The sequence below is a fragment of the Schistocerca cancellata genome, chromosome 2 (genome assembly GCF_023864275.1).
Source record: "Schistocerca cancellata isolate TAMUIC-IGC-003103 chromosome 2, iqSchCanc2.1, whole genome shotgun sequence".
NCBI lineage: Eukaryota > Metazoa > Arthropoda > Insecta > Orthoptera > Acrididae > Schistocerca > Schistocerca cancellata.
Window position 1 is genome coordinate 277,981,087 of NC_064627.1, and position 18,731 is coordinate 277,999,817.

The following is an 18,731-nucleotide window of genomic DNA, read 5'->3' on the forward strand; positions in this document are numbered from 1 at the left end:
TCATTCCATTTTAAATCATTCCTAATGCGTACTCCCAGATAATTTATGGAATTAACTGCTTCCAGTTGCTGACCTGCTATATTGTAGCTAAATGATAAGGGATCTTTCTTTCTGTGTATTCGCAGCACATTACACTTGTCTACATTGACATTCAATTGCCATTCCCTGCACCATGCGTCAATTCGCTGCAGATCCTCCTGCATTTCAATACAATTTTCCATTGTTACAACCTCTCGATATACCACAGCATCATTCGCAAAAAGCCTCAGTGAACTTCTAATGTCATCCACAAGGTCATTTATATTTATTGTGAATAGCAATGGTCCTACGACACTCCCCTGCGGCACACCTGAAATCACTCTTACTTCGGAAGACTTCTGTCCATTGAGAATGACATGCTGCGTTCTGTTATCTAGGAACTCTTCAATCCAATCACACAATTGGTCCGATAGTCCATATGCTCTTACTTTGTTCATTAAACGACTGTGGGGAACTGTATTGAACGCCTTGCGGAAGTCAAGAAACACGGCATCTACCTGGGAACCTGCGTCTATGGCCCTCTGAGTCTCATGGACGAATAGCGCGAGCTGGGTTTCACATGATCGTATTTTTCGAAACCCATGCTGATTCCTATAGAGTAGATTTCTAGTCTCCAGAAAAGTCATTATACTCGAACATAATATGTGTTCCAAAACTCTACGACTGATAGACGTTAGAGATATAGGTCTATAGTTCTGCACACCTGTTCAACGTCCCTTCTTGAAAACGGGGATGACCTGTGCCTTTTTCCAATCCTTTGGAATGCTACGCTCTTCTAGAGTCGTATGGTACACCGCTGCAAGAAGGGGGGCAAGTTCCTTTGCAATTTTAATTGTTTCTCTATCCCTCTGTCGTCTACTTCGATATCTACCATTTTGTCATCTGTGCGACAATCTAGAGAAGGAAGTACAGTGCAGTCTTCCTCTGTGAAACAGCTTTGGAAAAAGACATTTAGTATTTTGGCCTTTAGTCTGTCATCCTCTGTTTCAGTACCATTTTGGTCACAGAGTGTCTGGACATTTTGATTTGATCCACCTACTGCTTTGACATAAGACCAAAATTTCTTAGGATTTTCTGCCAAGTCAGTACATAGAACTTTACTTTCGAATTTATTGAACGCCTCTCGCATAGCCCTCCTCATGCTACATTTCGCTTCGCGTAATTTTTGTCTGTCTGCAAGGCTTTGGCTATGTTTATGTTTGCTGTGAAGTTCCCTTTGCTTCCGCAGCAATATGTCAAAATAAGACACTCAGTCAGTGGTAGAAAGCTCTGCTGGTAACCATGTATGCCTGTGCATAACAGACCAAAAAATGAAGACTATAATTTCTGAAATATGAAGTCTAATCAATCAGAGGGGATAAGTGTACAAGAAGTTATTGGATTTGATAATTTTCACCATAAAAACAAAAAGCATAGGTAGAAAGTTGGATGAAATAGTGTAATTAAACACAACTTTGATGGGAAAAGGATACATCTAACAATTTGGGTAAGTGAAGAAAACCCAAATAACTGCAAATAATATGGCTACCAGTCCAGTAGGAGAACACTTTGATAAACTAATCAGTTTTGGGAATTATATTTGTACATAAGTTTACTGAACTCCATGTAACTTGTGAGACATTAATAATGGACAATTTTATTAATGATAAAAAAAGTCACTGTGACACAAAATATTTAAATTCGATGTAAAAAAAGAGTGTGCTGAAGTGTGTGCTTTCATGGTAGCAATAGATAAATTAAGTGCATTGCATCACAGTAACATTTACTTATGTTCAAACTCTGACTAATAGCACAAATCAATATTGTTCACATTACTTCTATGTACACAATCAAGAACGCATACGTAACTAAAAGCAATAGAATGACATTCCCAAGTAGACAAAGTACGTTATCGTAAAACTGAATCAAACATGGGGTAAATTAAATAAAATATACCAGTTTGAAGTAGCTTATTCATTTCTTAAAAGCAATATTAGATGTTGAATATTCCGTTGCCTGATCAGAAGTGTAGTAAAGACTAATGTTTATTCAAACTTTCTGACTAAACTGAATGGCATATCCCGCAACATAACCAACCAATACATGCTATGTGATATTTACTAAAAAGGAAGTTTTGGTACTCAAATGGGGAGGATACCCTAATCAGCATGACATATCATGGCATATTAGTGCAGTAATGCTGTAAATTATACACTGGATATGCGTTTTACCTGCTAAAGTTCCTACATTGCTCCATTTTGTGGTGACTAGTGGTCCTATAGGGACGGGCATCCATGTTTTTCTGTTGGCTCCTGAACTACACGGCCTTTTTAGTATGATGTGAACAGTCACTGGATTTGATTTTTGACAAAGAAACTTTCCTTAACAGCCCTAGCTCAAAACAACACCACAGGTTTTCCACGTGAGTGAATGGACTGCAGTGAGTGAGGCCGTGCAGTGATTAAGGTACTGAGCTTGCATTCAGCAGGACGACTGGTCAACTCCCTGTCCGATCATTTGTATTTAAGTTTTTCTTGGCACCTCCAGATTCTTTAAGGATGTGAGATTAATGTTCCCAACTATTTAAAAATCCATATATGAGATGCAAACACCAAATATTTCCTTATTGCTGGCTTCCTTGCAGTGAACAGTTTCTTCCTTAGGAAGGAGTTGCACTGGGGTATGGTGCCATAAGACATTACTACCTGAAAACAGGAAAAATAAGTCAGATTTTTGACATTCTAATTGTACGATTTTTTGCTAAATTTTGTTACAAGGGTGTGAGCATGTTAGATATATTTATTGCGTACACACCAATGTTGATTTCCAGCATAGCTTACCATTGTTTTGATTGTCTCATCTCATCTACATCACACTCCACAAGCCACCTGATGCTGTGTGGTGGAGGGTACTTTCCGTACCACTGTCTGATCCCTCCAATCCTGTTCCACTCACGAATAGTGCATGGGAAGACTGATTGTCAGTAAGCCTCTGTATTGGCTCTAATTTTTCGAATTTTCTCCTCATTGTCAATACGCAAGATATATATGGGGGGGGGGGGGGGGGGGAGGTAATGTTGTCTGACTCCGCCTGAAAAGTGTTCTGTTAGAATGACTTGTTGGTGAGAATTACTTTATTTACCTGAATATAAGATGATTCCCTTTTTCTAAGTGGCTCCTCGAGAAATTTTTAACATATTCTGACTAATCAAAATTACAAACTGTATATCAATAAAAAAGTGTCTGCCTAAAAAGTTAATGTTACACCTATTCAAAATTTATGCCATTTATTGGTTGTTAACATTTTGATAATACTTAATTTTTTATCTTCAGTTCCTTTTTCAGCCTACTGTCTAAGTCAGTCTTTTATGCTATCACTATTTTTCTCACTACCACTACCACCACTGGGACCATCATCTTCATTTGTAAGCCTGCTGCCATTTTTTCCATCTTGACACTCCTTCCATATCATCTTTTGAGCCTTCTATAGTATTCGATATGTAGCACTTTTCGAAACTTTTTGTAATAGAGTTCACTGTATATTCTGCCTCAGTCGGTAAGGATCTACTGGCTAAGCATATATATTGATGAGTTCTTTAACTTGGAGAAGCCACTTACTGTAAAGCTGTTGCAGGTGAGGTTTAAAAGATCTGTTCACAACAGCATCCATTACTGAAAGTTCTGAGGTCATGCTGCCAGGAATTATTATCAAGCCTTTGTTTCTCTTTGCTAACTTCCTGGTTGAGGGTCCCCTAAAAAACACCAGCACAAATAATTTCCTTGTATTCTGTTCTAAACAACCTTCAACCAGTGTAGCATCAGGTTATTTGTCATCCACCCCTTTTCTTGGCATCTAAAGATAAGACCTGCAGGCAGTTTTTCTTTCTCTATTATTTTCCTATAAAGAATCACACGTGGGAGAGATCCCAACTGTAGGCACACCCAGCATTACCTTTATTCTGGTGTTCTCATTGCCAGAACTTCTTATAAGAACACTTTAAAATGCTCTTCATATCGACAGTAACATTTAACGACATTCAAAGTAAGCAGGCTTCTGATTGGTGTCGTCCATGTGGTCTAGCAAATAGTTGAGCTGTTTCCTTAGATTGATTATATAACACTGATAAAAAAACTAGTTTTTCGTCAAATATCATGTTAAGTCTCTGAGATGTGTTGTTCTGTTTATCTCCATTGCTTGCATTCAGATGATTTCTCGAGTAATCAGGAAGCCATTATAGTGTTTTCTCTAGAACATACAGAATAATCTGCTGTTCCAGTTCATGAAATCTTCCTTGCTTTGGTTCACTGAAAGTTTGACATGTAGAACTGGCTTTCTTTAATTTATTCTTTATCTGATGCCACCTACAAACATTGGCTTCTGTGGTGATGCAAAATTTCCTTCCTGCCGCACAGTTATTCGTGGCCTCTGCTTCATGAATAACTGTTAACTTCTATTCACATTGTCTGTGCAAACCAGATATGAACCACAAAATTGGAGATCCTTGTTTCTCAACAGAAGTCAGGGCTGTATTTGTATCTATTATCGATTGCTACAATTTACAGTTCTTACAGCACTGACAATATGAGCAAACTGAATGACAGTGTTTTGGTGTCCTCTTGGCTCCCAGCAGCTGAATCGACGGAACTTTTACCCCTTCAGATTAACACTGTAGCCACCGCTGCAAGTCAACAGGCCTGTAGAACAGTAGCAGCTTTAACACCATTGTTGAAGCCCATGTTTCATTTGTTGTATCACATTTCAAGTGTTCTTTGTGGACATAATTTTGTCTCTTATAGAAACATATTCTATTGTTGAGTATTTGTTCAATTTTAAAGTAAAGTCAGTTCAGTTTTGACTACAAATGTATCAAGGGTGGTCCATCTGAAGTTTCAGATGAGATTATCTCGAAAACTATACATCAGTTAAAAATAGTGGGTAAGACAAGTTCGTAAGCTCAAAGGGGGACATCAAATGATACTACACGTGACCTCCAGCCCACGCCCCCTTGGGTGGGGTAGGGGGCAACTTTTAAATCTTAAATGGAAACACCCATTTTTTTATTGCAGATTCAGATTCTCCATAAAAAAGTAATGAAGTTTTGTCTGGAACATGTTTTCAAACCATTGACAGATGGCTCTGAAATTGAGGAAAAAGTAAAATTGGGAAAGAACCCTGATTTATTTAGAATTATCTGAGACAGACTCGTCAAATCGATAAAAAATGTGCACCAATTCTTTCGTTACACCAAATTAAGCTATTTTTGAACAAATGTACTGTATCCTACTTTTAGCGTTACCCAGGAACGACATGGACATAGTAGAATGATGTTCTCATGGGGTGCTTCATTAGTGTGAGTCCCCTTGCCTCTCACAATTTGGGGTGCTTAATTAATGAAATTAGCGACGAAGAAATTGTTCAAAATTATCCCCATTTGCTTCAATGCATAAAGTCAATTGTCTGCAAAAGTTGTCCACAGTTTTGAGCAGCACATCCCATGGTATGGCTGTACACGCTCTTTGAATGGATTGCCCCATATAGTTTCTGGTTGTGGGCTGTCTTTCATAAACAATATTTTTTAAATAACCGTGCAAGGAAAAAGCCAGAGATGTTAGTAGGTCTGGTGAACGTGGAGGCCACTGAATTGGTTCACTGCGTCGTATCCATTGACCAGGGTACCGTAATTTTAAAACGTTCTGCACACATTTTTAGCATAATGGGGAGCTGCTCCATCCTGTTGGAACCACATTCGTTGCCTAATTTCTAAATCAACATCTTCCATTAGCTCTAACAAATCATTGTGGAGAAGTTGTAAATAAGATTCCCTAGTAAAATTTTGGCCAAAAAACGCAGTCCTATCAAGTAACCGTTTAAAATTCCACACAATTTGTGTTGATTGTCAGTGGGTCTATGCCCGTGTGCATTGACAGGGGACTAATAATGATGATCATGACGATTTAATTTGCCATTGTTTTTAATGTGGCTTCATCAGTGAACATAACATATATAAAAAAATTATTGTCACCTCTTATCATTTCCAAGGCCCATTCGCAGAAATGCACGTGTATTTGCATATCTTTCGGCATTAATGCCTGTGTCAGTGTGATATGATACACATGATATTTATGTGCCTTCAGAATCCCCAAAACAGTTGATTTCGGCATTCTAGTTTGTCTCTGAATCGCATGACTACTAATTTTGGGATGCAGTTAAACGCAGGCAAGAACAGTAAGGGTACGAGCGTCACTTTCATTGTAATCGCGATGATGAGGTGGACGTTGCATGTATCCATTTCGAGCTCGTTGAGTGCAATTTTAAATAATGTTTTCTCTTGGATGTCCTTTGTTTGGGAAACGATCCGCATACAACTGCCCAGCTGCAGCGTAATTGTGGCATTCACCTAAAATTAACATCATATCAACAGTCTCTGTAGGAGGATAGTGAGCCATGTTTCACTGAAGAATAATTTACTTTAGTCAGTTGATGTTTACGGTGCGCAATCTGAAAGTGAAGTGACGTCTGATCGCATTGCACCAACTTTTATACTGAGCCATAGTTCACAGTTTGGCCACGGTAGCACCACAGTCCAGTGATTAATGCAATTGTGAATAGTTTACTAATGATATTTTAATATTACTCCACCTCTGTCCATCAAAAGCTTGTACAAATATAGCTTAATTTGGCGTAATGAAAGAATTGGTGCACATTTTGTATCAATTTAATGTGTCCTTTTCGGACCATTCTAAATAAATCGGAGTTCTTCCCCAGTTTTAATTTTTCTCGATTTCAGCGCCATCTGTCAATGGTTTAAAAAAATGTTTCAGACAATACTTGATTACTTTTTTATGGAGAATCTGAATCTTCAATAAAAAAAATGGGGGCTACCATTTAAGATTTAAAAGTTGCCCCTCACCCCACCCAACGGGGCGTGGGCTTGGGGTCACATGTAGTATCATTTGATGTCCCCCTTTGAGCTTACGAACTTGTCTTACCCACTATTTTTACCCAATGTATGAGTATCCACGATAAATTTAACAATATAAAATTAAGAGAAATGCCAAAACTTAGAAAGATCTACTGTATCCTCAGGTGCTGCTGTTTATTGTCATATTACCATTTATAATTTTTCTTTACATCAGATGAGAATTTGTTGAAGCCTTTTGCACCAGAATAAAGAACCCCATTTCTTTACATCGGATGAGAATTTGTTGAAGCCCTTTGCACCAGAATAAAGAACCCCATTGTCTCAAGGCTGTACATGGAAATGATTTTTCTGTCTTGTTCTTCTAAATCACCGTTCACCAGAAACTAGCTTCTGTTATTACCAGCAAATACCATTAAGGAGCTAACATACTGAGAAATGAGTACATAATAAGTACAAAGTTTCTGAAAAGGCCTCTACAAGTTGTTTCATTATATTTTGGCTGAATAGTTGTATTACTCCAGAAGATAATTTCCTAAAATGGCCAGTGAAAGGCTCCAAAATAAGATAGCACCATGGTTATCTTCAATTTACTGCAGTGCGAGATATTCTAAGTGCAGAACATGCCAATCTGCACTGCTTGATTAGATTTCGTTTTATTTGTTGACTTCATTTTTCTTGTTATCCAGCTGGAGCCAAGAAGTTTTACGCACTGTTTCCATTTGGACCTATTGTATAAAACAGTTGATTTTAGACTAGCACAAAAATGACCGTAAATAAACTTGAATCTGGAAACTTTCTTTGTGTAGACATTAATATCAAATTGTTTTGTCTTGAACTAGGGTCAGATTAGACGCAAAATTTCAGTTTTCAAGTATAGTTCAGTTGTAGTTGTCAGGTTACAACCAAGTAACGCAATAAAATAACAGACTTAGTTTAGAGCAAGTACACGCTGAAAAGAAGTAACTAATGAAGAAGTTGTTGTTAATACTCCCACATTTCTGGAGATTGAAACAGTGTTTTTGATCTATAAATTTAGGTGAAGCAGAACATTGGTGATGTCAGTAATGAGTGCAGATAGCAGTTGCTCCCACAAGAATTCTTGGGAGGCAGTTCATAAGTAATGTAAAAAGAGTTTAGAAAGGCATTTCGTAGACACTTAGCAGATTAGTAGGGAGAGAAATTCGAACTATTTGCAGTGAACAGTTAAGTGCATGGAGATAGACACCAGTCAGTAGTGATTGAACATCTCTTACATAAAATGCTAACACAGTTCATATTACATTTTTAACTACTGAACAAAGGCTTAAGCTGCTATGGCAACTGGACACGTATTGATGAGCAAAAATAGTAAGCAGATACAAGTCAATTAGTCAATTTATAGGCCTATTGTTAAATGAAATTGTGTCTTAGTGACTAAATGTAAACTTGCTGGTCTGTAATTTAAAAGGTCTGGGGTTCAGTCCCATTCAGTCTTAGTTTTTTAATTTTTTGCACTTACCTCTACTTTTGTCTCTACCATTGTTTGTTAATGTGCAAACTGCCAAGTTGCACCATGGATCAGAGCGCACATTAAACTGTAGAGCTCTGCACATTAGGATGGTGTGTCTGTTTAGATGTCTCAGGACGATAAGGCTATACTACCCTTAAAATGGCAATGCCCTGTATAACACTGTGCTAAGAAGACAGTGCAAATGTATACTTCTGCCACCCTCTGTGTCATCTGTTGTGTTGAACGATGTCTTAAAACATGCAAACTGTTGTTACTTTTGTCAATATAGAAAGCATCCCAAATCCATCGCCAGTGATCTGTAAATATTCATCATGCTCAAACAACTTCTGAAACCCTGAAGTGAAGTGGTGCCACATTTGTCTACAGTTGGTGTTCTCCATCAATCGGTTGTGCCACATTGCAGCCTACAGCTAGTGGCCATGAATTATCAGTTGCCGAATGATGTTTTCCCTACGATTTTGGTTATAAATATAATTATGACAGCACTAGGTTTCGAAACCATATCGCCTGGAAATGACACTTGCTTTTTTCCTAGTGTTCCAGGCCACTGTAGTGGGCAGCATTTGTGTTCAAGAGCATTAAGCACTGTGAATTACACTGTGCCATGCAATATTTTCTTGCAGTGGAGAAGTTTGTTGAAGACCTTCGAGAAATTCCTTCTCCTTGTTTTTCTTCATTTTTACAATGCAAAATTTTAGTAATAAGTACTGCATATCTATGACTTAGAATTAAATCTGAGTTCAAAGCATGATAATCATTTTGGGAGCTGATTTAGTGATGTTGCCTAGTGTGTGTTGTGTTAATTAACTGTGAACCTCATAAATTTGATCCAAGTTAGTGTTATTCAACACAGTGAATTTGTGACGTGGGTGCATTTTCTGAAATAAGATAAAGATTGATCTCCAGTCAACAACATTTAATCAATCGACCCATAGTGTATGACCTTTTAAATCTATTTAAATATAACAACAAAAATAATCAATATAATGTAACTGGATAGAAAAAAATCAGCTCTGCACTGAATGATAAGGAAAGAGTAAGTAAGTCTCCACTGACATATGGTTCTGCGTGACTTATCCGAAATCAACCCCTTTTCCTAAACCTCTCCAGTCCTTTTCCTTCACCTTGCTACCTTCCCCTTCAGCCCTTCTGCTGGAAGGAGCCACTGGGTCCAAAAGCTTGCATGAATGTAACGTCCTTTTACATGCACGTTCTGCCGCTTGGTAAGTAGATTTTTTTCTAAGTCTATTTAAAGTTATTAACAGGTTGATTTTGTTCTTTAAAACAGCATAATATGAGTCTTTGAGATTAAGACTCACATCGTATGCTGTGAAGCATTTACAAATCTGTTAATTATCATTTTGCACTATTACCAGTTTTGCGGAGTTTGTGGCTGTGATTAGTATATTTGTCAGCAGCCAACATTACAGTTTTTGAACAGTCCTCCAACTTTTCTGGGAGGTTATTTATGTAGATTTACTATAGGAGTGCACCCAGTCCAAATCCTGTGGGATTCTATACTCTGCCTTCCCCCATTCTGTCACAATTTTTGTCTAGTAATTCAGTTTGTCAGTGTGGGCCTCTCTCCTATTTTATGAAGGGAACACTCCATCCATTCCAGAGGGACACCATCTGTACCATGGCTTTGTAGTTTCCCTTGTAAAAATTAATATTTTACACAAGTAAAGGCCTTCTTGATGTTCAAAATATGTCAACAGAAAAATCAGAAATTGTGACACGGAAGAAACTATCAAATGTTTGTGACAACCAAGATTATAAATGTAATTCTTGTTCATTTCACTTTCATCAATATAAGCTGTGCTATTAGGCTCTAACCTGACCAAAAGCTTGTACTTTGTAATATATCCAGGAAAAACATCAAATATTTGTGTCAACAGTGAAGGAGAGAACGATTTCAATTTCAGTACTAGAAATTCATTTCGTCTTTCCTTGCTTCTCATTGTTTATGTGATAATATCATCTCACTGGCTGTGTGGAACTGACGTGTTACCAATGTATGAGCAGTAGAGAAACATTGCTGTGGCTAGCACTGACCCTGATGTAGACTTCAGTCGAGGTTTCTCTTCCTAGCACTTGGATGCTTTAATCTTACATTTCATCAAATTTTATTTATTACATTGAGAGAACTCAAATGAATTGAGAACTTATATAGGAATAACTTTAGTAGCAATTGTATAGGGGAGCTTATAAAATGTTGCACTAATAGAAATGGTAAAGGGAGAATTTTTTTCTTGTTGGGATTTGATGCTGTCATCAGTAAGCAGTCAGAGTTGGATGTTGTGTTAAACATGATGTTTATTGTATCAGTGCCTTTGTATGTTTTGCTCAGATATGACTAGCAGTATAGCTCCTTTATGCCCTATGGTATACCAACTTTGTAGCTGTGTAGAATTTAAATTTTATGACTATGTTGCACTTACAAATCTTCCACTTACAGACAATACCATTGGTTCTAGAAGGTAGAGATGTCGTTGCAATGGCTAGAACAGGTAGCGGTAAAACAGCTTGTTTCCTTATACCATTGTTTGAGAAACTCAAAATGAGAACTGCAAAGACTGGGGCGAGAGCTTTAATTCTTTCTCCAACACGAGAATTGGCTCTGCAGGTATGTATATGTTTCTTATGTAACTTGTTATCTTAGTCTCTACAAGTCATTTTAATAAACTTTCAAACATTGCATCTATATCCATACTTTGCAAACCACTGGGAAGTGCATCAGGGGCTACCAGTTACTAGGGCTCATCGCTTACAGGTGGTACTTGAAACTTCGTATGCACGCTTTCATGGGATATTTCGCTTTTATCGCAAAGTGTCTACCAGTTAAGTTTTTTCCCCGTGACCCAGAGCACAAGCACACCTGTTGATGTTGGTGCTGCCCTTCTTTTTATACAAGTAATAACTCCTATTAGTCCTATTTGGTATGAATCCCACCCACTTGCGCAATATTCTAGATGAGTCACATGAGTGTTCTGTAAGCAATCTCCATGTTTGTCTATTTAATCCTATAATTGGCAGAGTAATCTTGCATCTGCAAAGAGGATAATAGTTCCAGTTATCACTTCTCCCTGTGGCAGATGATATTGCTAACGACAGATAAATATGATTCTTTTAGCGAAAGCATAAAGTTATTCCATGTTGTGAGGGCCATGTAGTTGGAAATAGATTGGAACTCAGTGTGGAGCTACAGCTGGAATGTTTGGATGGTGGCAATTCTTGCGTGGCAGGTGGAGGGGACTGATGAAGCTGGCTAGTGTACATATAACAATTTTTTACATTTTTAAGTTGTTATACGTAGTACACACTTCTTACATTTAACACTGAACCCTTAAACTTATTTGTTTTATGGTTGTCAGGCTTTTTGTATTGACTGTACATTATTCAGTTTCTGCACCTGTTGTACAATTTATGAAAAGATTTCTTGATGTCTGCTTCTGTACTGTACATGCTGTCTGATGATTCAAATTCTTTTGTAATAATTTATTACTGTGGCATTTAATGTATTACACCTGTATGGTTTCTCTTTAGTTCCAACTTCATGTAAAAGTTAATCGATACATCGCTTTAGTTTTTTCATAGTGATCAAATTCTATGACATTCGGTTATTTTATTCTCTGTGTGACTTAACACCACCTTGCATCTGTAATGTTACCAATGCATAGAAAATTTGTCACTTGATGTCGTAGATATGACAATCTAATTTTCAGTGACTTGTGTGCTCACTTTTGTGAACTTTTCTATGTAATTTATTGCAAGTATGAGTAGAAATTGCTTATTATGGATGGAAAAAATTTGTTCATTACCATTGTTTCTTGTTCTCACTACAGCTGTCTTCTGATGATGATGTACCAAAACACAAAATAATGCATAAATTAATTTGCAACCAAGACATTTCAAAAATTATATCCTGTGCCAAATCTCAATGGCCGCTTGCCTCAAATACGGAAGAATTTCTCAGTCAAGTGATGAAAATCTTTAAATAAGCCTCCTTGACCTCAAGTTTTTCGAAGTAACCAGTGCCAGCTAATTTTGACATCAGTCTTTCTGGGTTAAGAATCAAATAAGAATCCATGATGTATTGTGCATTGACTGTTGCTTTGAAGTCTCCACAGATTCCGAATGTACCATGCAGTTTCTGTACTACCATGTTTAGTGTACCTCAGTGGCTACTGGTTATGGATTTTATGATACCATTTTGTTCCAGGTGGTCAAGTTCCTGTTTGACTTTTCCCTTTTTACACAGCAGCAGTGTTGCCTGCTTTATAAAATTTAAGCACTGCATATAGCTTCACTTCAGTGTGATGTGTGGCTTGTAATTCTTAATGCTACCTGAAAAAAAAAAAAAAAAAAAAATACAATTTTGCATCAGTTTTTGTAGTGTTTCTGTTGGAATGTCAGTCTGGATCTGATTCACTCCTTATTAAATTGTGACACTTACAGTATTAAAAAGATCAGATCCCAGCAAATTTGTTGCTTACTAAGAACTGACAACTAAGAATCTTGCCTGTTCGGTAAATCTCCTGTATGGTTGTATGTTCCTTAACCTTTCACTGGAATATGCTGGCTGCTGTAACTAAATAGTGAACTCTGAAATTATATTAAATTCAACAATCCTGATTTGTGGTGTGAGCCTGTGTCGACTTTCTTAACTCTTAAGTGTTATAGTTAAAAACTTTGCCATTCACTGAAAAGATTGTATTATGTTAAGTTCTGTCCATGAAAGTTTGTTGATTTGATTGTGTTCATTGTCAGGGTAGCAATTTTTCTGGAAAACCTGGAATTCTTAGGGAATTAAATTTTACCTGGGAAAATTGAGGATATCTTGAGGAATTTCAGGGATTTCATAACATCTCAGGGAATTCTTTGTTTTTAACATTAAAATTTAATTTCAATTGAGTTTTATGAATCACAAATTTTAAAATACTTAATATTTCAAAGTGTGATAATTAAACTAATATTATCCTATGAAAATTATCGATGTTTAAAAACTGCGATTAAACTACTATGTATGGTTAGCGTAACTCAGCTGAGAGGAAAGGAAAGTCATTATTGTTCTTTCTCAGTTTTTTTTTTCTCTCCACAGTTGATTAGTGATCCTGGTTGTGAACATCACTCGAATTTTTCTATGTAATCACTTTTATGCTCCTGAGTGTTTGATTTCATTGCTTTATGTGCTTCTTATTGCAGTCTTCTGCTGTGTCCCCTGTCTTGCGACAATAGTTGGTTTGAGAGTTTCAAAAGAAACAATTTTCTCACTTTTGGTTAACTCCACAATATGCACAAGATTTTAATTTTGCATTACTAGATCTGTGTATGGACAGTTGTGTTTGTATCTCTGTTTTCTGCATATTGCTGCGCTTATCGTGGACAGTGACGATTGTCAATGCATTGTAAACATATCAGCATTGTCACACTGTATTGTGACAACTGATACTTGCATTTGTTTGTGTACCACAATTATTGGCAGATCATCTTGCAGAGATAGGTTTGTTAGCTAAGCAAATCTTTCTTTAATTTATTGTCTACTGCATGACTTTTACATTGATTACTTTAACACTGGAATTTACACTCGCTTTTGGTCCTGTGAGTGAGCTATCCACTATTTGTAGCCTTGATTCTGTTTCTTGAAACATTGAAAAAATTTATGTCTGCCTGTGGCAACATGCACCTGCGACTTGAAATAATTTCAATTTCATTCTTAATTTCAGAATAGGGTAGAGTCACTGGGCCAGTCCCAGGAAATAATTTCTGAATTAATTTATGAACCTCAGGTCCAGAATTGACAATAAGAAAAGCTTTGCCTTCTGCCTCACCTGATGATTGGTGAGAGACAAGATGTTGTTTCATTCTTGATATGTAATATTGCCAGCCCTCTAGTTTCCAGCCTTAAAGGGTGGTGGAAGCTTAATTAGTCATTGACCAGTTCCCTTATTCTCTTCCAATGTGGCCAGATGTGCCAATAGGATTGTCTGCATGGCTGAGTTGCTGTACTGATATGATGATTGGCTGCAATACATCTTGAGGTTGTGCCAAGTCTGAAAAATACCACTTGGAACAATACAAAATTCTTCAAGTGAATTGAGTTGGACTGTCAGTTTAGATATTTTCAAAACAAGTGTCAAAGAGCCATTTAATGAAAATGTTGTGGCACAATGAATTCAGTGAAGCACTTGCCAAATGCGTTAGAAACCAGTTTGTTCCTTTGAAACACCTAAATTTTACCTCAATGCCATCATCAATGAAAGGATTTAACTTGGGTTTGTACAACCTTGTCACCGATCATGATGTGTTTATCCGACATCACAAATAGCAGGAAGTGAACTTCGAGTTACAAGTACTGAGTTGCTGTGCAAGGTGGCTGACCTGCACACTATGCAACTTTATGTAAATACAGAGCTCTAAAACATACAGAAGTTGTGCAATACAAAATGAGAACAGTAATAAACATTTATGAAGTTTATATACAAAAGGTAACGCTCAGGTTTGACAGATGTATGGCTCCATATTCAAAGTCTAATAGGCTGATTACCCTAACACATTAAGAATGACTTCTTGTTGTTGTTGTTGTTGTCTTCAGTCCTGAGACTGGTTTGATGCAGCTCTCCATACTACTCTATCCTGTGCAAGCTTCTTCACCTCCCAGTACCTACTGCAATGTACATTCTTCTGAATCTGCTTACTGTATTCATCTCTTGGTCTCCCTCTACGATTTTTACCCTCCACGCTCCCCTCCAATACTAAACTGGTGATCCCTCAATGCCTCAGAACTTGTCCTACCAACGGATCCCTTCTTCTAGTCAAGTTATGCCACAAACTCCTCCTATCCCCAATTCTATTCAATACCTCCTCATTAGTTATGTGATCTACCCATCTAATCTTCAGCATTCTTCTGTAGCACCACATTTCGAAAGCTTCTATTTTCTTCTTGTCCAAACTATTTATCGTCCATGTTTCACTTCTATACATGGCTACACTCCATACAAATACTTTCACAAACGACTTCCTGACACTTAAATCCATACTCGATGTTAACAAATTTCTCTTCTTCAGAAACACTTTCCTTGCCATTGCCAGTCTACATTTTATATCCTCTCTACTTCGACCATCATCAGTTATTTTGCTCCCCAAATAGCAAAACTCCTTTACTACTTTAAGTGTCTCATTTCCTAATCTTAATTCCCTCAGCATCACCCAACTTAATTCGACTACATTCCATTATCCTCATTTTGCTTTTGTTGATGTCCATCTTATATCCTCCTTTCAAGACACTGTCCATTCCGTTCAACTGCTCTTCCAAGTCCTTTGCTGTCTCTGACAGAATTACAATGTCATTGGCAAACCTCAAAGTTTTTATTTCTTCTCCATGAATTTTAATACCTTCTCTGAATTTTTCTTTTGTTTCCTTTACTGCTTGCTCAATATACAGATTGAATAACATCAGGGAGAGGCTACAACCCTGTCTCACTCCCTTCTCAACCACTGCTTCCCTTTCATGTCCCTCAACTCTTATAACTACCATCTGGTTCCTGTACAAATTGTAAATAGCCTTTCACTCCCTGTATTTTACCCCTGCCACCTTCAGATTTTGAAAGAGAGAATTCCAGGAGAGGACAGATGTAAGGATGTAGAGGCTTATCTCACTAGGGGTAAGATAGATACTGCCTACAGGAAAATTAAAGAGACCTTTGGAGAAAAGAAAACCATTTGTATGAATATCAAGAGCTCTACACAGTCTACAAGTCTACAAATGCTAGAAACATAGGTTTCACCTGTCTCATACATCTTGCTCATCAGATGGTAGAGTTTTGTCAGGACTGGCTCTCCCAAGGCTATCAGTAGTTCTAATGGAATGTTGTCTACTCCTGGGTCCTTGTTTCGACTCAGGTCTTTCAGTGCTCTGTCAAACGCTTCACGCAGTATCATATCTCCCATTTCATCTTCATCTACATCCCCTTCCATTTCCATAATATTGTCCTCAAGTACATTGCCCTTGTATAGACCCTCTATATACTCCTTCCACCTTTCTGCTTTCCCTTCTTTGCTTAGAACTGGGTTTCCATCAGAGCTCTTGATATTCATACAAGTGGTGTTCTTTTCTCCAAAGGTCTCTTTAATTTTCCTGTAGGCAGTATCTATCTTACCCCTAGTGAGATAAGCCTCTACATCCTTACATTTGTCCTCTAGCCATCCCTGCTTAGTCATTTTGCACTTCCTGTCAATCTCATTTTTGAGATGTTTGTATTCCTTTTTGCCTGCTTCATTTACTGCATTTTTATATTTTCTCCTTTCATCAATTACATTCAATATTTCTTCTGTTACCCAAGGATTTCTACTGGCCCTCATCTTTTTACCTACTTGATACTCTGCTGCCTTCACTACTTCATCCCTCAAAGCTACCCATTCTTCTTCTACTGTATTTATTTCCCCCATTCCTGTCGATTGTTCCTTATGCTCTTCCTGATGAATAACTATCTGATCTAAAATGTTTAGGTGGTCTGCATATTTAAGAGTACTGTGTTGTCTTTGATGTATATATTCACTGGACGTTTGTTGTTGAACAGCCCGATGAATACTTGTTAGCAGTGGGTAGCTACTTGTTAGCAGTGGGTAGCTACTTGTTAGCAGTGGGTAGCTACTTGTTAGCAGTGGGTAGCTACTTGTTACCAGGGGGTAGCTACTATGGTGGCAGTTAGGATAGCATCAGCTGATGTGGATTGGAACTTTAAGAACTGTAGTTACTCTGGTGTGAACTCAGCATGAACTGTGCTGATTGTGAACTAGATATGATCTGAAACTGAACTTTCTGTGAACATGATGAGAGTAGCCATGCAAAGAGGAAAACAATTCCAGTTATCAGCGCCCTTGTAGCAGCTGACTTAGCTAGTAGTGGATGAATCTGAAGGTCCTACAGTGTTTTAGAGGAAGCATAAATTTGTTCCAAATTTCTATGCGGAAATAGATTGGAACTCAGTGCAGTGCCGTGAACTGTCTGGATTGTCGTGTCATCTTGTGCAAGTTGCTTGGTACTTGCAGCTAAGTGTACAGTAATCGGACAGTAAGTACTTACCTGGGGCAAATAGTTTTAAGAGTTCAAACACTGTGTCAAATTTGAAATATTAAGTCTATGTTGCTACTGAACATTATTGTTTCCATGTTTTCAGTGCATATTTTTATCTTTTTGCATGCAGTAGTGTCAAGATTTCTTTGAAGAATGTGATTTGATGACCCATCTGGTCTTTAGTTGAACACACACTGTCAGGTTGCATACCATCACACTCCAGAAGTAGCTGTAAAATATAGTTGCTGAAATTACAGTTGTCGTGGAGAAGCATAAGGAACTTGGGAAAAAATGTTAATAGTTATTATTGTTGTAGAAACATTGAAATAGTAGTTGTCAGTCTGATATTTGTGAACAGATATCAGACCGACAACTACTATTTCAATGTTTCTACAACAATAATAACTATTAACATTTTTTCCCAAGTTCTTTATGCTTCTCCACGACAACTGTAATTTCGATTTAGAGACTGTCCAAAATTTTGAAAGTACAACAACATAGGTGCTACAGTAATTTGTTTGAAACCCAGTCTCATACTTGTTAACCTTGTTTTCAGACCCTGAAATTCATTAAAGAACTTGGCCGTTTCACTGGTCTGCAGGCAGCTGTTATTTTAGGTGGTGACTCAATGGAAAGTCAATTTAGTGCAATTCATGGTAACCCTGATATAATAGTCGCTACTCCTGGGCGACTGCTGCATATTTGTGTTGAAATGGAACTGAAATTAAACAGTGTCGAGTATGTTGTGTTTGATGAAGCTGACAGGTAATGTGTTATTAATGAACACTAATTTTTTGTTTTGTGGCAATTATTGCATTTTTTAAATCTCATGTAGTGAAATGGTGAGGAACAGGAGTGGAAAACAAAACTTTATTAGTCATCATGTAGTCTCTCCCTCCCCCTCAACAGCAGCATGGTTGCAATCTCCATCCAGCCACCATGCTTTAGCGTGTATGTGATTTCTATGTATGGTTAAGGTGAATGTTGAGGTAGTTCGTATGAAAACCATACAGATGATTTCCTTCCACATTCTTGCTCTGTCTGAGCTTGTACTTTGTCTCTAATCGACATTGAATGGACATGAAACCATGATGTTCCATTTCCTTTTCTTCTCTTGGCGCAATTCACATAATGTTCTCTATTTATGAAGCAAGAGAGATAGAAAAATTATGACAGACTTATTCATTTATGAATTTATTTTGTTT

At 37.4% G+C, this 18,731-nt stretch overlaps 1 protein-coding gene across 1 annotated transcript in view; it reads left to right on the top strand.

Annotated features, from left to right (window-relative positions):
* LOC126161614 (ATP-dependent RNA helicase DDX54) overlaps positions 1–18,731 on the top strand; it is a 124,555-nt gene that overhangs the window by 33,824 nt on the left and 72,000 nt on the right. Inside the window, exons 3-4 of the mRNA XM_049917569.1 lie at positions 10,909–11,076; positions 18,083–18,291. Coding sequence (XP_049773526.1) covers positions 10,909–11,076; positions 18,083–18,291 — 377 coding nt within the window. The remainder of the gene's footprint in view (positions 1–10,908; positions 11,077–18,082; positions 18,292–18,731) is intronic.